This window comes from Gopherus flavomarginatus, chromosome 11 (assembly GCF_025201925.1).
Source record: "Gopherus flavomarginatus isolate rGopFla2 chromosome 11, rGopFla2.mat.asm, whole genome shotgun sequence".
Lineage (NCBI taxonomy): Eukaryota > Metazoa > Chordata > Testudines > Testudinidae > Gopherus > Gopherus flavomarginatus.
Genome location: NC_066627.1, coordinates 18299667 through 18319979, shown reverse-complemented (window position 1 = coordinate 18319979; position 20313 = coordinate 18299667). Strand labels below are relative to the sequence as shown.

Here is a 20313-nt window from a genome sequence, read left to right as displayed (position 1 = left end):
GCTCTGCGCATTCTCAGACGCCACATACACACCTCACCCAGTGTGAATGTTTAGTCACCTCAAAAGAGAAAAGACACCATCATCCTGTATGTGTCAGTGCCGAACATGAGAGGCTGACAGAGCTGTCCACAACCTCACTTTCTTGTGCCCTCTGTTAAATGGACAAAGGGAGGGACCATAAAAGCTCAGTAGATCCAGGAAGATTATCTGCATTTATTTTTTTAAGATGTGTTCTGAGATTTTCAATGGGAGTTTTCAAATTAATTTCAGTAGAGGCTTTTTGCCCAAATCACCCAGGAAGCTTTTAAAACCTCGTGCTAAAGGCCAGAATTCCAAAGGTATTTTAGGTGCCTCATGGGAGTTTCAAAAGTATCTTGATTTCAAAATCCCACTTGGTGTTTAAACACCTTGAAAAATTGGCCCTTAGCTATTATCTACCCATCTCTACATTCTTTGTGAAAGCCACGTATTTAATGACTGCTTGGCTCAAGGCTTCCTTGAAGTCTCTGTTTCTCAGGCTGTAGATCAGAGGGTTTACCAGAGGAGTGAGGACTGTGTAGCAAAGAGAGAGCACTTTCTTTAGCACTCGTGGTGTATCACGTTTTGGGAGCATGTAGACAATCATTATGGTCCCATAGAAAATTGTCACCACAATTAGGTGAGAGGAGCAGGTGGAAAAGGCTTTCTGCCTCCCAGTAATGGAAGGGATTCTCAGGATGGTGGTGATGATACACACGTAGGATGTCAAGGTTAGTAGAAATGGAGGCAGAGTGAATACACAGGCTAGGACAGAAAGCAACAATGCCATAAGGTGTGTGTCCCCGCAAGCAAGATTTACCAATAGGCCGGAATCACAGTAGAAATGGTCAATTTCATTCGGGCCACAGAATATGAACTGTGACATGAATAATATAAAGATGGTAGTAGCCAAAGAACCATTGAACCATGAACCAGCAGCCAACAGGAGACAAAACCTGATATTCATCAGAACTGAATAGTGCAGGGGTTTACATATCGCTAAATACCGATCATAAGACATCACTGCTAGAAGACAGCATTCTGTAGCTGCCAGAGAACCAAAGAAGAACAGTTGTGCAAGGCAGCCACTGACTGAAATGGTCCGATCCCCAGTCAGGAGACTGGCCAGCATCTTGGGCAGGATGGTGGATGTGTAGCAGGTTTCCAAGAAGGACAAGTTCCCGAGGAAGAAGTACATGGGGGTGTGAAGGTGCTGATCAGTCACAACTAGCACAACAATGAGGACGTTGCCAGCCATGGTTGCAATGTAGAACACTAGAAACAGCAGGAAGAGAAGGATCTGCAACTCAGGGAGATCCCCAAATCCCAGGAAGATAAATTCTGTGATGGTCGTTTGATTTCTCCATTCTGTGTTGGCCATGGGTTGACATTAGGAACACAAAAAAACAACCAAACAAAAAAAACTTTGCCATCAAATCAGAAGAACACAGTGTTAACAGTTCATCAAGCATCATCAGTTAATTCCATAAAGATGCAAAATCTCCTTTCCCTCTCCTGGTGACCAGGTCTTACATGATTGTCTAAACTTAGACATCGGGGCATGTGTCTCATGCACTCTGTGAGAGGAGCACTGGAAAATTATTTCTGTGTCTCTGCAGTGGAGAGGTTCTCAGGAAAATAATGATGATAGAGACAACAGATGTCAGAAGAGTTACAAAGGGATCTGACTAAAATTACTGACTGGAAACAAAATGGCAGATAAAATTCAATGTTGATAAATGCAAAATATTGCACTTTGGAAAACATCATCCCAAATATACACACAAAATGAGGGTCAAAGTTAGCGGTTACCACTCAAGAAAGATCTTGGAGTCATTGTGAATAGTTCTCTGAAACATCCACTCAATCTGCGGCAGCAGTCAAAAAAGCAAACAGAATGTTAGGAACCATAAGGAAAGGCATAGATAACACAACAGAATATATTATTTTGCTAATATATCAATCCATGGTACACCCACACCTTGAACACTGAGAGCAGTTCTGGTTGCCATATCTCAAAAAAAAAAGATAGATTAGAACTGGAAAAGGTGCATAGAAGGACAGTGAAAATGATTAGGAGTATTAACAAGAATGTCATATGTAAGACACAAGAGGTAATTGTCTCACCCTATGTGGTGATGCTGAGGACTTAGCTGGAGTAAGGGGTACAATTCTGAGCACCACGTATTAGGAAAGATGTGGAGAACTATGAGAAGAGTCCAAAGGAGAGCAACAAAAATGATAAAGAGTTTAGGAAACTTCACCCATGAAGAAAGGTGAGAACAGAAGATTGAGGCGAGACATGATAATAGTCTACACATAGGTTAAGGGTTGTTATAAATAAGATGGGAAAAAATTGTTCTCTATGTCCACGGAAGGTAGGACAAGAAGTAATGGGCTTAGTCTGCTTTAAGGGAGATTTAGGTCAGATGTTAGGAAAATCTTTCTCTCTCTAAGGGTTGTTAAGCTGTGGACTAGGCTTCCAAGGGCAGTTGTGGACTCCCCATCACTGGAGGTTTTTAGGACCAGGTTGGACAAACATCTGTCAGGGAGGGGCTAGGTTTACTTGGTCCTGTCTAGGTGCAGGGGGCTGGCCTAGCTGATCCCTTGATGTCCCTTCCAGCCCAACACTTCTATGATTCTATGAAACATTTCATTCTGACGAATTGCCATTTTCTGATGAAACTGAGTGTTGGAAAATTTCCTACCAACTCTAGTCCTTATCATTATTCCCTGAGAGTTCAGTGGATCCACAGAGTCTTGTAGTTTCCTGCTTCAGACAAACTGAAAGAGTTTGCTGCTTGCTTTTAACTCAGACCACTTGTTCTTCAAATTCCCTCTGGCAGTCGAACTTTTTCTCTTATCAGATCCTGCTGCTGCCTCCACTTCCCCCCTCATCCCTCCATCAAACCAACTTCCGCTGTTGGTGCCTTTGAATCACCCTCTCCTTCTGTGGTCTTCTCTATTGACCTGAAATAAGGGTTTCACTCAGAGCTAGAATCTCCCAGCAAGCCTCTCCTTATCCTCTCATTCCCTCTCCAGGGTTTGCTCCTACACCTCACTGTTGCTAGACAGAGTTTCTTTCCCACTCCTTTCTGACTCTGCTTCCCGTCTGGATCCCTTGCAGAAAACACCCTGCAGCCCTTTCCTCTTTCCCTGAGTGTCAGGCCCAGCTCTCTGACAGCTCCCCACATCTATCTGATCAGGGGAGCTCAGCTGCCTCCCTCTTTTAGGAAGCCCCACCCCGAGCTACCGTCTTGTCACCCAAACCTAAACTCAAAGGCTGGGTTCAGAGGACAAGGCAGAGGTGGGGGCAGAGCCCAGCTCTCTTCAAAGGCCAAGCCACCCTTTGCCATCCTGCTAATTTCCTCTTTACATTTTACATGTTGTTATTATGGTCCTTTCTTTCTGCTTCACTTTGTTTGGATTCCCACTATGATACTCCAGGCTTTGGCCTAGTCACACTGACCCAGAGCCCTGGCTGGAGTGAATGAACCATAACTCCATTGGACTCAGTGGACCAGATCGCTAGCTGAGGACCTTTCGCAAGACATGTATCTCAATTTTCTCACTGTTAAATGGTGCTATGAACACTGACTGTCACTGCTGTGGGAAGGTGAGGCTAAGACTGTTTATATTCACAAAGCCCATTCATGCCCCTGTCTGGAAGGTGGGATAGAAACGCAGTCAGGAAGATGGTGCTCACCTGTAACCACACGACAGCTGAAGCTTGAAGCAAGCTTGTTTCTCTGTGTTCAGCAGCCAGGACATAGATTCATAAGCTGAAGTTCTTGTCTCTCTCTCTCTGCAAAATCTGGATCTTTTCAGCAAAGACACCTGCATCTACCTGAATGGATAAGCAGCTGCCGTGTGCTGTGTTAGAACATGCTATTTCCTCTCTATTTGCACAGTGCAGAGGTTACCACATATTTGTATCCTTCTCCACAGCAGGCTGAGTTTCCCCTGGTTCCACCTCCAAAGGGGCTGAGCCTGGGGAGTTAGTGCTGTGTGTTCTGTGCAGTCAGTACAAACAACTGTCCTAATGCAACCAATTGCCCACACCCAGAGAACTCCCCTTTCTGATCCCAGCAGTAGGAGATCATTGATCTGCATGGTTGAAATGTAACACATTGCTCATGGAGTGCCTGGTCCTGTAGCCACTGACACTGCTGAGTAATCTTTATGCATGTCAGTTGTCGCTTTGTCTTCAGTGGAGAAACTTCATATGTAAGAATGGCTAAGAAAAGTGAAGCTTGTCAGACTGGTTTTTCAGGTCATGCAGTTTAGCAAAAACAAAGGGTACAGAGTGTTAATTTAATCTGTAGTTTGCAAGTGAAGGCTTTGTTTGAAAGGAAATCTCTCTGTCACACACACACATTCAAAATACACACATCCAATCCCAATGGAAATATTTACCCCAAGGAACTTTGATATGATTATTAATTATTCATCTTTATTTGTTTGACAATATTCTCTGTCCTCTTCTGAATGATAGCAGAAACCGGGACTTGGTGATTGGTTTCCCATTGGAGGAGAATCCAGTGATGTGGAGTCTGGATTACTTTTTAGTGTAACTTGACACTACATGAACCAGTCCTGGAACAGAGGTGGAAAGAAACAACATGCATGAAATTCCTTCTTTTAGGGCTCTTGACCCATGCACCTAGGTCTGTTCCAAAGAAGCAGCTCTATCCCAATATTTGACTCTATTTATGGACATTATGACAGGAAGCAAACTCTTCTGCAGTTTGCAACAGGTCACCGCAAAAGAAACTGAGTCACAAACTGAAGAGCCCTACAGCACTTCTTCAGAGACTCACAAGCAAAGGCAAATAAAAAACTTTTAAAACAATGTTTAACAGCGCCACCTGGTGACTACCTCCATAACCATTTTCTAATCATTCCCCTCATTTGCCAAAGCTTCAAGGCATCTCAAGGACTGTCTTTGCCACCAGAGACTGATGGTGCAGTCCCTGATTCTGCTATCATTTGTGGGGACACTCACTGTAGCAGCTCCCTGCCTTCATACTGTTCTGTGTGGTTAGTAGCAGCAAAGCAGATTCTCTCCGAGGTTGCCATATGCTGAGTCCCTTTGCAATGACCATTTCACAGGCCATCCCCAAGAATGGCCTCTGTTCTATGAGTACACATCTCCTAGCGCACTATCAAACCCCCAGATGGGTGAGGACTGTCCCTGTTGACTGGGGCTCTGGGTTCATTTCTTTGTGTTTGTCCAACTTCCCCACCTCCAAGGGCCCTGTGAGCCTGGTGCTGTTGCCTGGCCCAATCTGGTCCTTATCAGCTGGGTTTAGCCCATATAACAACGTTCCTTGTGAAGTGTGAAGACATCATTGTTTGTGACTGGCCACATGTGCCCTGTGTGTGTGTAATGAGCACTAGCTGGTTTGCAGGGGCCGTGAGGTGAAGATAGCAGTAGCAGCAAGCTCAGATTGGCAGGTATTCTGTGCCAACATTCACTCACAAGTTATACCCAGAGGCAGGCATTTTTGTTGATTTGGTTGTGTTTTTCAACAAACATTTCTTCTCATGAAAAATTGATTTTTTTTATCTTAAAAAATAAATAGAAATGTTGTAGGGCATCGGCTTTTCATTGATTAAATTAAAACTGAAAAAGTTTTATTTTGTTTTCAAACCTGAAAAATGAAATCAGTTTTTTTCTTCTATCTCATCTTTTTTCAGTGAAAACTGTGTAAAAACACCAGAAAAAATCCATGAAAAAATGTTAACCGAATGAAATGATTTTCTGTGTGCGTGTGAAATGATCTTTCTTTCTTTCTTTCTTAAATTATTTTTTTAATTTTACAAATGAAAAGAAATCCAGATTTTCTTTTTTGTTCTTGATTCTTTTCTACCCTTTTCCTCTCACTTCCTTCTTTTACTGTAGAAAGGGGAAAAGAGTAGGAAACATCCTCAAAATGGAAAAACAAACAAACAAAAAGGCATTTTTCTATCATCCAAGAACTTGTCAATATATATTAAAAAAAAAAAAGAATATTTAATTTGCTTGTTTGCCCCTATGGAAAATACTTATCAATTTTGACCAGATCTAGATGGAACCTTGAATATTGTTTGTCCAGGTTTATTATCTACAAAGCACTTTATCAGCATTCCAGACACTGTTTGGGTACACTGCCTGTATGGTCATGACAAGGCACCAGCACATTCAATGGAAAGCCATCCCTTAAGTCATGTGAGCATGAATCAGCCAGCCCAGTACCTGAGAGAGAGAGAGAGAAAATCCTTTACTAACCCTTGGAGGCAGCTGGCTGAAATCCTGAAACATGAACTGCAAGGGACATAAGGCATAAACCACCCCTCCATAATTTCACACAACTGTGAAAATTTCAATTAATAACAATCTAAAAAATGTTTCAGAAAGCATTGATATCATCCCTCAGAACTATTTAGAAAAATGAATTCTGCCAAACCTTTGTACAACACAGGACAGAGATTCCCACCCCATGATTCCTGCACTAAGCACATCACTTCTGGTTGTATCTTCTAGGAAGAAATGTCCAGTCTTGACTTAAAGACTCCAACTGAAGGAAAATCCACCACGCCACTTGGAAAATCCACCACATCCCATGGTGAGCTACTCTTCCTTTTCATCTCTTGTGTCCTGGTCAGAGGACAATGTCTGACTCAGTGAAACACCCCTGTGCAAATGCTGGGCACTGGCCGAATCAGAGCTTGTCGGCTGGCCTGCAGTAGTGGAACTTTGGATACGTCTACACTACGGGATTAGTCCGATTTTACATAAACTGGTTTTGTAAAACAGATTGTATAAAGTCTAGTGCACGTGGCCACACTAAGCACATTAATTCGGCTGTGTGTGTCCATGGTCTGAGGCTAGTGTTGATTTCCGGAGCGTTGCACTGTGGGTATCTATTCCATAGCTATCCCATAGTTCACACAGTCTCCCCCGTCCCTTGGAATTCTGGGTTGAGATCCCAGTGCCTGATGGGGCAAAAATCATTGTCGTGGGTGGTTCTGGGTAAATGTCATCACTCATTCCTTCCTCTGGGAAAACAATGGCAGACAATCATTTCGCGCCCTTTTTCCCTGGATTACCCTGGCAGACGCCATAGCACGGCAACCATGGAGCCCATTCAGCTTTTTTTTTACTGTCACCTTATGTGTACTGGATGCCTGTCATAAACAGATAGCTAAGGGTTAATGTCTCTTTCACCTGTAAAGGGTTAACAAACAGTGACCTGCAACACCTGACCAGAGGACCAATCAGGAGACAAGATACTTTAAAATCTCGGTGGAGAGAAGCCTTTGTGTGTGTTCTTTGTTCTTGGTCTGTGTTCTCTCTGGGATCTGAGAGTGACCAGATGTACTACAGGCTCTAATTTTCTATTCAAGTAGTAAGTGCAAGTAGAAAGGCGGTTTAGCCTTTTAATTGGTTTTCTTTATTTGCAAATATGCCAAGTTACCAATGTGAAGGAAGAAATAGACTAGACTAGACTAGACTAGACTAGACTAGATTACGATATACCTATGTGTTCTTGTTTAGACTAGACTTGACTAGAATCAAAATGAATAAAATAGAATAGACCCATATGTTCTAGAATACAATAGACTCTTCTGTTTTAGTTAATAGAATGGAATGTACCCATCTATTCTAATTCGAATAGAATAAATAGAATAAAGTAGACCAATATGTGCTACTTTAGCATCATGTAGAATAGACCCATCTGTACCAGTTAGTAGAATAGAGTAGAATACTGCACAAAGTGCAAGGTAATAGACTATTAACCTCAATATTCTTATGAATCTTCTTCCTTGGATGTCCAGAGTTTGAAGCTATGGTGTAATGCCTGGAACGCCTGGAAAGTGACATTTACAGTCTACAGCAGCAGTTCCACACTTTTCCCTGATGTCCACTGATGAAGTTGCAATAGGCACAGTGGCCAACTGTTAACACTTTTTGAGGAAACTTATTAATTTTAATTATCACACACATATGATGGATCATTCGAGAAATGTGGACCTGATTTAGCATCACTGTGCACCTTGTGATAAACATACCAAGCAGCTTTCCTTCAAAGTAGGAGACCAGGTTATGGTCTTGAAGGCGCAACAGGCCCATAAGATGGAACATCATGGGAAGGGCCATTCACGGTCCAGGAGCACCTGGGAGCTGTTGACTACCTCATAGCATTTCCCAATTCCTCCCTAAAGCCCAGAGTTTACCATGTTAATTCTCTCAAGCCCTTTTATTCCAGAGACTTAGAAGTTTGTCAGTTTACAGTCCAAGGAGGAGATGACACTGAGTAGCCTGAAGGTGTCTACTACAAAGGAAAAAGTGATGGTGGTGTGGAAGAGGTGAACCTCTCCACCACCCTGGAACATCTGCAGCGGCAACAGATCAGGAAGCTGTGCACTAGCTTCGCCCCATTGTTCTCAGCCACCCCAGGACGGACTGAACGGGCATACCACTCCATTGACACAGGTAATGCTCACCCAATTAGAAGAGTGTCTCCTCACGCCCAAGCTGCTATAGAACGGGAGATCCAAAACATGCTACAGATGGGTATAATCCGCTCATCTACCAGTGCATGGGCATCTCCAGTGGTTCTGGTGCCCAGACCAGATGGGGAAATACGCTTTTGCGTGGACTACTGTAAGCTAAATGCGGTAACTCGTTCAGCCAACTATCCAATGCCAGGCACCTATGAGCTATTGGAGAAGTTGGGACGTGCCCAATTCATATCTACAATAGACTTAACCAAGGGGTACTGGCAAGTACCGCTAAATGAACCTGCCAAAGAGAGGTCAGCATTCATCACCCATGCGGGAGTGTATGAATTTAATGTGCTTCCTTTGGGGCTGCGAAATGCACTTGCCACCTTCCAGAGGCTGGTAGATGGTTTACTAGCAGGATTGGGAGAATATGCAGTTGCCTACCTCAATAATGTGGCCATTTTTTCTGACTCCTGGCCCGAACACCTAGAACACCTGGAAAAGGTCTTTGAGCACATCAGTCAGGCAGGACTAACTGTTAAGGCCAAAAAGTGTCAAACAGGGCAAAACAGAGTGACTTACCTGGGACACCAGGTGGGTCGAGGAATCATAAACCCCCTACAGGCCAAGGTGGATGCTATCCAAAAGCGGCCTGTCCCATAGTCAAAGAAACAGGTCCAATCCTTCTTAGGCTTGGCCGGGTATTACAGGCTATTTGTACCACACTACAGCCAAATCGCTGCCCCACTGACCGACCTGACCAAAAAGACCCAGCCGAATGCAGTTAAATGGATTAATGAGTGTCAGAAGGCCTTTACCCAGCTTAAGGCGACACTCATGTCTGACCCTGTGCTAATGACCCCGGACTTTGACAAACCATTCCTAGTCACCACAGATGCATCTGAGCGTGGTATAGGAGCAGTTCTCATGCAGGAAGGACCGGATCACAACTTGCATCCTGTCATGTTTCTCAGCAAGAAACTGTCTGAGAGAGAAAGTCACTGGTCAGTCAGTGAAAAGGAATGCTACGCCATTGTGTACGCCCTGGAAAAGCTACGCCCATACGTTTGGGGACGGCGGTTCCAGCTACAAACCAACCATGCTGTGCTAAAGTGGCTTCATACTGCCAAGGGGAACAACAAAAAAGTGCTTCGATGGAGTTTAGCTCTCCAAGATTTTGATTTTGATATTCAACACATTTCAGGGGCTTCTAACAAAGTAGCTGATGCACTCTATCGTGAAAGTTTCCCAGAATCCACTGGTTAAAATTTGTCTTTAAAATGTAGAAAGTCTTGTAGTTTACATACTTAATAGTACATGTAAAGGTGCATGTGTTGTATTAATTTGTTTATTCTAAAGTTCTAGAAAGAAATCACAGCCAGTGAGGTTCCCCACTGTCTGTGATTTGGGGGGCATGTCATAAACAGATAGTTAAGGGTTAATGTCTCTTTTACTTGTAAAGGGTTAACAAACAGGGAACCAAAAACACCTGACCAGAGGACCAATCAGGAAACAAGATACTTTCAAGTCTTGGTGGAGGGAAGCCTTTGTTTGTGTTTTTTGGGTTTTGCTTTGTTCTCTCTGGGTCCTGAAACTGACTAGACATGCAACCAGGTTTCTTGCCAATCTCCCTGCTACAGTCTCTTATATATTCAGAATAGTGAGTATTAAGTAGGAAAGGTGGTTATAGTCTTTTGATTGTTTTCTGTATTTGCAAATGTATATTTTGCTGGAAGTATTTTAAATTGTAATTTTGCTGGGAGGAGGCTTTTCTTTCTGGTTTTTATAAGCTGAAAGACCCTGTAACTTTTACCATCTAAATTACAGAGACATCTTTTACTTTTTTTTCTTTCTTTTTATTAAAAGTTTTGCTTTTTTAGACCTATTTGATTTTTTTCCCCTTGTTGAGGCTCAAGGGAATTGAGTCTGTACTTAACAGGGAAGGAGAAGGGCGGGGAGAAGGGTGGAATCCCTTTGTTTTAGATTCACGGAGCTTGAATCTGTCTAGCTCTCCATGATAGCCCAGGGAGGGAAAGCCTGAGAAGGAGAGGGAAGTGGGGGAAACAAACCTGATTTCTCTGTGTTGTGATTCAAGGAGTTTGAATCACAGCAATCTTCCAGGGTAACCCAGGGAGGGGAAGCATGGGAGAAGCAACGGTGAGGGAAAGGGTTTACTTTCCTTGTGTTAAGATCCAGAGGGTCTGGGTCTTGGGGATCCCCGGGGAAGGTTTAGAGGGGACCAGAGTGTACCAGGCACTGGAATTTCTGGTTGGTGGTAGCGCTACAAGATCTAAGCTGGTAATTAAGCTTAGAGGAATTCATACTGGTACCCCATTTTTTGGACTCTAAGGTTCAGATTGGGGAAATATACCATGACAGGGGCTCAAGCCAATTTGCATGTGTTGCGTTGTTGAAAGAGAATCCCTAGGTACTAAACCAGGCCCTTGCTGCTATCAACTCATCCTGGCAAAAGGATTACATCTGTATAAGCCTTATACATGGTAAAATGGATTTATTTGGAGTTTGGACCCCACTGGGAGTTGGGTATCTGAGTGCTGGAGACAGGAGTACTTCTTAAGCTGTTTGCAGTTAAGCCTGCAGCTTGTGGGGGATGTGGTTCAGACCTAGACTTGTGTTTGCAGCAGGCAAGTGTGTCTGTCTCAAACAAGCAAAGGACTGAAGTCCCAAGCTGGCAGGGAAAACAGGCTCATAAGAACATAAGAATGGCCATACTAGGTCAGACCAAAGGTCCATCTAGCCTGGTATCCTGTCTACCAATAATGGCCAATGCCAGGTGCCCCAGAAGAAGCGAACCTAACAGATGGTCTCTCTCCTGCCATCCATCTACACCCTCTGACAAACAAAGTCAAGGGACACCATTCCTTACCCATCCTGGCTAATAGCCATTAATGGACTTAACTTCCATGAATGTATCCAATTCTCTTTTAAACACTGTTATAGTCCTAGTCTTCACAACCTCCTCTGGCAAGGAGTTCCACAGGTTGACTGTGTGCTGTGTGAAGAACTCCCTTTTATTTGTTTTAAACCTGCTGTCCATTAATTTCATTTGGTGACCCCTAGTTCTTGAATTATGGGAATAAGTAAATAACTTTTCCTTATCTACTTTCTCTACATCACTCATGATTTTATATGCCTCTATCATATCCCCTCTTAGTCTCCTCTTTTCCAAGCTGAGAGGTAGTCTAGGTACATCAGGTGGCAGTCCCAAAGGGGGTTTCTGTGATCCAACCCATCACACCAACCCGTCTGGAAATCTTAGACATAGACTGCAGACCCCCAAGGATCTGTGGACCACAGGTTGAAAACCACTGAACTAGACAAATATACTGTAAGAGGGTGCAGAACTGGCTGAAAAGCCATACTCAGAAAGTAGTTATCAATGGTTCACTGTCGAGCTGGACAGGCATGTCCTGCAGGGATCTTTCTTGGGTCCAGTTCTATTGAATATCTTCATATATGATGTGGATAATGCAATAGAAAGCACACTTACAATGTTTACAGATGATACCAAGCTGGGAGGGGTTGCAAGTGATTGTAGGACAAGATTATAATTCAAAATGATCTGGACAAACTGAAGAAATGGTCTCTCAAGTAAACAGGATGAAATTCAATAAGGACAAATGCAAAGTTCTATACTGAGGAAGGAATAATCAATTGCACAAATACTAAATGGGAAATGACTGCCTACGACATAGTATTGTAGAAAAGGATCTGGGGGACACAGTAGATCACAAACTAAATATGAATCAACAATGTAATACTGTTGCAAAAAAACACATATAATTTTGGGATGTATTAGCAGGAGTGTTGTGAGCAAGACAGAAGTAATTTGTCCACTCTACTCAGCACTGATATGGCTTCAGATGGAGCACTATGTCCAGTTCTGGTCACCACACTTCAGGAAAGATGTGGACAAACTGGAGAAAATTCAGAGGAGAGCAACAAACATGATTAAAGGTCTAGAAGGCATGAACTACGAGGAAAGATTGACAAAATTCAGTTTATTTAATCTTGAGAAGAGGAGACGTGTAACAATCTTCAAGTATGTAAAAATGTGTTATAGAGAAGAGGGTGATACATTGTTCTTGTTAACTACTGAGGACAACACAAGAAGCAATGAGTTTGAATTATTCAAGGAAAATGTAAGTTAGAAATTAAGAAAAACTTCCTGTCAGGGTGGTTCAACACTGGAACAAATTCCCTAGGAAGGTTGTGGAATCTCCATCACTGGAGATTTTTAAGAGCAGGTTAGACAAACACCTGTCAGGGATGGTGTAGATAATACCTAGCCCTGCCTCTGTGCAGGGCACTAGACTAGAAGCCCTGTCGATGTCTCTTCTAGTCCTACTTTTCTATGATTCTGTGACTGTGGGAAAACATCCCCAAGATTGATGAGACAAAGGATCTGAATCCCCAGTCCCTCCTTATTGCCACCTCAGTCACACAGGCGCTAGTGAAAGTTCTTCTGGCAGCTGCCTCTTTAATATCAGCAGCACATTGTCACCTCCCACATCCCTCTCCAACCACTCCAGAGACCCATGCTACATGGTCACCTAACACTCTGTTCTCCAGGGTTTGCCAGTCCCATCCAACTCTGCGCCTCCTTTGTTCCCTTTGCCCACTAGTCCCTTCATCCTTTCTCCCATGGTGCTCCCCAAAATCTGGAGATGCATCTTGTTTCTGTACACCATCTCAACAACAATTTGCTAATTAATCCAAAAGAAAGAAAGAAAGAAAAACTATTGCTTACTGAACACGCAAACACGATAGCCTAATTCTGTGCATTCTGTTCCCAGTCCATCTACACCCTTTGCCTGTTATTTTCTCCCAGAGCATCCTCCTTCATCATGATTAGCTAAGTCAATAAGGTCTTCGTAACAAGGAATAATATTATCTACAATATCATCTTGTCTACTCTACAGATACTATAATACCCCAGCTGTGCCACTGTAACACTGCAGTAGGGATATTTGCTCCAGTGATGAAAGGTAATTCTACCCCTCAAGGGGTTGATAGAAGAATTCTCCCATTGATCTAGCAGTGTCTATACCAGGGTTTAGGTCAGCTTAACTATGTCTCTCAGCAATGTGAATTTTTCAGACACCTGAGTAACGTAGCTAAGTTTTATGTGTCATCCAGCCTCAGTTCTCTAATAAAATCAAGAGAATCTCACCTACTTGAGAACAAAGGTAGCTTTCTTTGGTAGCTTGTCAGGCTTCTGAAAGTATGAACCAAAGAACATATGTAGGGGCACAAGCCTGTACGAATGATCTCACAGTAGTCAGAAAGACTACCACAGAATCCCCATGTCTTGAACACCAACCTTAGTAGGTGGGGATCCATGAAGCTTAAAATCAGCAACCAATCTTTCAATACCGTTGTGAGCAATCCTGCTCTAGTAATAAGTCCAAGAGTGCTCCTTCCTGCATCCGCAAAGATTAGTCATTGCTTGAGTGGATAAAAGTTGAAGAATTGAGTCTGAAGGGTTTTCTTAAGTCCATCAGATCTTCCATGGAGTTTTGTTGCAAATGTGACCTCCTCCTGAAGCCCTCACTCATATAAGTATCAGTTACTCAGGCAATTTGCCATCTCAAAGTTGACATGGTCACTTGAGTGAGTGCTGGTTACTTTGGTGAGTAAGTTTGGCAGAATCAAAACCACAAAATTCACGATCGGGTCCACATTAATTAAACTGAATTAACTCGGAGCTCAGTGCGGCTTGCGAAGTCAGCAGGAAATGAGGGTGGATTCTAAACACAAACTGCCTTGGAGATTAGTGTTATATGAAGCTTTACTGTGTATCAACTTGCCACTGTGACCAGTGATGAATAGAATCAGACAACCTTCTGAAACCAAAGTTTGGTTTCTTTTAACACTAGTGTCATAAACAGATAGTTAAGGGTTAAGAATTCACCTAGCCTAGCTGACACCAGAGGAACCAATGGAAGGACAAGATGGTTCAAAAGGGAGGAGGGAAGTTCCCTTTGTCTGAGTCAGTTTCGCTTTGAACCAAAGTGGGAAAGCTCCAGAATTCAGCCTCTTATTAAGTAGTGAATATTAGTATTAGTGAAGGAAATAAACTGCAGACGCCCAAGGGTCGTGGAGAGGGTCACCTCTTCCACACCACCGTCACTTTTTCCTTCATAGTAGACACCTTCAGACCCCTCCGTGTCATCTGTTTTCTGGGCTGTAAACTGGAAAACCTTTAATTCTCTGGAATAAAAGGGCTTAAGAGAATTAACATGGTATACTTTAGGCTTTATGTTGGAGGTGGGGAATGCTATGAGATAGGTAACAGTTCCTAAGCGCTCCTGGACCGTGAAAGATCCTTCCCACAAAGCTTCCATTTTATGGGCCTGGAGCGCCTTTAAGACCATGACATGGTCTCCTACTTTGAAGGACCGTTCTCTGGAATGTTTATTATACCAGGCCTTTTGCTCTTCCTGAGCATCCTTTAGGTTTTCTTTAGCAAGGGCTAAAGAGTGTCGGAGGGTGCTTTGTAGGTTGCTTACAAAGTCTAGAATGTTAATTCCTGGAGAAGGCATAAACCCCTCCCACTGCTGCTTCACCAACTACCCTCATGGCCATACACAAGTTCAAACGATGAAAACCCTAAACTTGGATGTGGTACAGCCCTGTAGGCAAAAAGCAACTGCAGCAACACTAGGTGCCAATTGTTGGAGTGTTCATTTACGAATTTACGTATCATGGCCCCCAAAGTTCCATTAAACCTCTCCACCAGGCCATTGGTTTGATGGTGGTAAGAGATGGCAACCAAGTGATTCACCCTATGAGCTTCCCACAGGTTTTTTATGGTTCCTACCAGGAAATTAGTTCCCGAATCGATAAGGATGTCAGAGGGCCAACCTACCCTGGCAAAAATGTCTGCTAATGCCTGGCACACATTTTTAGCACTGGTGTTTCCCATCCCAGAAAATTCCCCACAGAATTCAGCCTCTTATTAAGTAGTGAGTATTAGTGAAGGAAATAAATAGGTTTATATTTGTTTCTTTGTAACCTGTCTTGTGCAATAAGAGGAATAGTCAAATTGAGTATTTGGGTATTTTTTTTGTAACTATGTTTTTGCCCAGAGGAAGATCCTCTGTGTTTGGAATCTGTTGTCTGTGAGAGTAGCTGGTATGCTAATCTCTCCCAGAGAGTTTTCTTTTACCTTTCTTTTCTTTAATTAAAAGCCTTTTTCTTAATATCTGATTGATTTTTCCTTGTTTTAAGATCCAAGGGAATTGAATCTGGATCCACCAGGAGTTAGTGAGAGAAAGGAAGGGGGATGGTTAATTTCCCCTTGTTTTAAGATCCAAGGGGTTTGGATCTGTGTTCACTAGGAAATTGTTAAAGTCTCTCAAGGCTACCCAGTGAAGGAAAGTAGTGCTTGCAAGTGGTGGCAACCGGACCAGATCTAAGCTGGTAGTTAAGCTTAGAAGTGTCCATGCAGGTCCCCACACCTGTACCCTAAAGTTCAGAGTGGGGATGAGACCTATGACAACTAGGAACAAGGCATTTAGAAGGAAAACTTATTAATTTTAAAACAACACATAATCTAGCTTAACTAATGACCTGGCTTCTTCAGGCACCCCAGTGGGATCCTGTCTCTATGCTTCCTTTACTTGGTTCCCCTAGACAACTTGTTTTATAATTTTGCAAACATGTGTTTGATTCTCTGGTTCCCAAGCCTTTACCTATCCTCGCATTTTCAGTATCAGATGTCAGGCGTTTGCTGAGAAGTGGCTTATCATGAGCCATTCTTTTTCCTTTCCTGATTGATTACCCTTACTGCCCCTTAATTAAGTTAAATCTGAATATTTGTAAATGGTCCAATGACCAGGTCAAAACACAGTGTGCAGAAATTATTACAGAACCATTCTAATTTCATCACATGGATACTTGTCTTGAAGATGCTTTACTCAAAACAAGTTATTGGGATTAATCCAGTAGTAATTGGGCAAGGTTCTCTGGCCTGGGCTATACAGGAAGTCACACTAGCTCATCTAATGATCTCTTCTGGCCATAAACCCTATGGATCTATGAAAAATAAGAACAATGAATATCTTAGGCCATCATCTTCAAAAGTGTCCTCTGGCTTTGAGATACCTTGAAAACCTACCTGATTTCTAGATTGCTGATAGCACTCAACTCCACAAGAAGCCAATGGGACCGGCAGATGCTCAGAATAACTGAGAAACAAATAAAGCCCGAAAGCCAATTTTTACCAAAGTGTCCACTAAATTTGAGGCTCTCTTCTTTTTTATACATCATTTGTGAGCGTTTGACCTGGTTTGTTTTGTTTTGTTTTTGCTGAATACCCTCAGTGGTTATGGCTGGGGTTGTCGGTGCTCAGCACTTTTGGCGAAAAAGGTCCAGATTGGCTGAAATTAAACTGAAGCACCCCAATTTCATGGTCTCCTTGCAACATTTGGCATGAAAGTCTGCCCGGGGCAGCTACCATTAAGCAAGGAGCTGAGCAACAATGGCCTATAAGCCTCCAACACTTCATTGAATCACACCATTAACATCCAGTTCTGATGTCGTTACTTAGGACTCCTTTTCTGCACGTCCTTCCATCCTTTCTCGAGTGGTGCTTTCTCAGGTGAGCAGGACCCATTAAAGACAATGAATAAAAGTCTGCAAAATCCATCATATATTTTGACGTTTATTTCATCTGACCTTCGGCATAACACAGGGCAGTGAACTTCATCCAGTGATTCCTGCCTCCAGCCCAGCAAATTATGGTTGAACTTGAATGCTTTGTTCAGAAAGGTGTCTGATCTTGGTTTAGGCTGGTATTTTCAAGAGACCTGGGGGGAATTATTGCCTGATTTGGACTGTATTTCAATGGAATTTGGTCACCTCACTAACGTGGGATCTAAAACTCAAAGAGATGGAGTATGTGGCACATCACTTGTCATGCTGAGGATAAGACCATTGGTCCTTGACTGGAAAAAGTCCCATAGTAGCTCTGGTGTATATGGCTCTGTAATCAGGCCTGGATTAAGACAGGATCCATGAATCCAGTGCCTACGCTGGGCAAATCCCCTGGGCTTTAACGGAGGTTGCCTACTGCCAGAGACTATTGGAATCTGTTAAGGGGACATCACTGGCAGACTGTTGAGCCAGAAATATCATAAACTCTTTGCTTTGTTGATGGTCCTGTGGCTGGATGGAATCCAGGTCCTAGTCCACCTCAATCCACTACTGACCTTGTCTGTGTGTTGTTCTTTAAGGCCCCAATTCAGCAAAGTACCTTTAGCACATGTCTAGTTTTTTCAGCATATTCTTAGTGCCATGGAACTCAATAGGAATTCTCACATTTAAAATTAAACACATGTTCAATCTTTGTCTGAACTGGGGACTAAAGTGCTTGAAGTCTGCTTGGTACAGCTACCATCTTGCACTCACTTCCGATACAAACAGGTAATGAGGAGATGCACACACTATGCTTTTCCTCTTGTTTGTTCCTCTCTCAGGGTTAACCTCTAATATAAAATACAATCTCATTTAGACAGAGGCTGAGGTTTCCAAAGCTGCTTAAGGGTTTTTATCACCTTGTTCCCATTAAAATCAATGGGAATTGTTTGTCTAAATCTCCTAGAAAGATTAGAAAATCTCACCTGGAGACTATATGCTTGTTAGTTGTCTATGGGAAAGATAATAGATGTCAAGATAGTCATAACAGAGTTCAAGATCACATTCAAGGCTGGAGAATTATGGACTGACCAACTGCTGAGCATGGTGAGATTTGGGATTTTTTTATTTAATTAATTAATTTATTACCTTTTATACTTCTCTATGATAACATATAATTCAGCTCAGCGGAACATGTGCTCCCAGTGTGATGCTGTGGCCAAAAAGGCTAATATGATCCTGGGAAGCTTAAATAGGAGCAGAGAAGTTATTGTCCGTCTGTATTTGGCATTGGTGTGACTGCTGCTGGAATATGGTGTCCATTTCTGGTGCCCAGAATTCAAGAAGGTTGTTAGTAGATTGGAGAGGGCTCAGAGAAGAGCCAGAGAATGATTAAAGGATTGGAAAACATGACTTCTAGTGATAGATTCCAGGAGCACAATCTGGTTAGCTTAGCAAAGATAGCATTAAGGTATGACTAGATCTCCTTTTATAAGTACGTACATGGGGGACTAAAAAGGGATATTGGGCTTTTCAATCTATCAGACAAAGGTCTAACATGATCCAAAGGCTGGAAGTTGAAGCTAGACAAATTCAGACAGGAAATATGGCACAAGTTTTTTAACATTGAGAGTAATTAACCATTGGAACAATTTACCAAGGGTTGTGGTGGATTCTCCATCACTGACAATTTTAAAATCAAGATTGGATGACAACTCATGGTTGCCCATGACTGTCATGACCTCCTGAGGGAAGAGACTCTGCAGGATGTTTGGAATTTTGTTGACATTAAAACATTTATGGCGCAGATTTCCAAAAGTGCAGAGGGTGATTGGGTGCCTGTAACAAGGGGGTTTGGCTGTTGAAGGGAAGTGACTAAGTGCTACCTGTGACTAATGCTCAGCCTCCCAGAGGATGAATCTCAGGCCAGGGATCAGGTGACAGCCTGCAGATTGCTTGCTCCATAGGTAAGAGGCCAGTTCATTTAGGGGGAGAGACCCAGGAGAAGGGACTTAGAGGTCTCTCCACACCCGCCATCTGGGAGAACTGGCTGAAGAGACCTGCTGTGTGTGCAAGGGCTGTAGGACGGGCCAGGAAAGACCAGTCTGTCTTGACTGGAAATGTGGGTTGAACTGTTTTTTTTAAAATAAACCCACCCCTGGACACACTTACATCTCCCCAGGCCACACTGGAATTCATTTGTGCCCTTGGGAAACCACACCCTACGTTCACCGAGGGCATGTCATCCCATGGAGCACCCTCCTCAGGGCCTCCTTGACCTCCTTGTTCCTCAGGCTGTAGACAATGGGGTTCAGCATGGACGTCACCACCGTGTAGAAGAGGGCCAGAAGCTTGTCGCTCTCCATTGAGTAGCTGGACTTGGGTCTGAGGTAGGTAAAGATGCCGGAGCCATAGAAGAGCAAGACGACGATGAGGTGGGACGAGCAGGTGGAGAAGGCCTTGTGCTTCCCCTCAGCTGATGGCATCCTCAGGACGGAGGCAATGATGAAGAGGTAGGAGGTCAGGATGAGCATGAATGGGGAGGTTATGAAAAGAAGAGCCACCAGGTACACGGCCAACACATTCATGGAGGTGTCCCCGCAAGCCAGCTTCAGGAGGGGCGGGATGTCGCAGAAGAAGTGGTTGATCCTGTTGGGTCCACAGTATGTCAGACTGAAGACATAGCTGGTCTGGCTCAAGCCCACTAGCATCCCCACCATCCAGGAGGCTATGGCCAGTTGGGCGCAGGCCCCTTTTCTCATGACAAGGGTGTAGCGCAGCGGGTTGCAGATGGCCACATAGCGATCGTAGGCCATGGCAGCCAGGAGGCAGCACTCAGTGATGCCAAAGAGGGTGAAAAAATACATCTGCGTGGCACAACCCCATAGTGAGATCCTTCTGTTTTCTGACACCAGGCTCACCAGCATTTTGGGCACAATGGACGTTGTGTAGCAGATCTCCAGCAGGGACAGGTTGGTAAGGAAAAAATACATAGGCGTGTGGAGGGACTGGTTGGCTTTTATGATGGCTGTGATGAGAATGTTCCCCGTCAGGGAGACCGCGTACATGGACAGAACCATTGCGAAGAGCAGCGCCTGCAGCTCCATCAGCCAGGAGAATCCCACGAAGATGAACTCAGTCACT

The 20313-nt window shown here is 43.4% G+C and overlaps 1 protein-coding gene across 1 annotated transcript; it reads right to left on the bottom strand.

The window, feature by feature from the left end:
- Positions 1-430: 430 nt before the first annotated feature.
- On the bottom strand, positions 431-20291 carry LOC127030918 (olfactory receptor 5AP2-like). Its single transcript, XM_050917611.1, has 2 exons — positions 19402-20291; positions 431-1400 (listed from the first exon to the last, which is right to left on the bottom strand). The coding sequence occupies exons 1-2, from the start codon at positions 20274-20276 to the stop codon at positions 431-433; spliced, it is 1845 nt and encodes a 614-aa protein (XP_050773568.1). The 5' UTR covers positions 20277-20291.
- Positions 20292-20313: the final 22 nt, after the last annotated feature.

Excerpts from the sequence above, each read along its gene's own strand:
- LOC127030918 (XM_050917611.1), bottom strand. The coding sequence starts at position 20,276 with ATGGAGCTGCAGGCGCTGCTCTTCGCAATGGTTCTGTCCATGTACGCG. Across the intron at positions 1,401-19,401 it reads CATGGGATGACATGCCCTCG|CATGGCCAACACAGAATGGA; the intron begins GTGAACGTAGGG and ends CTAATGTCAACC.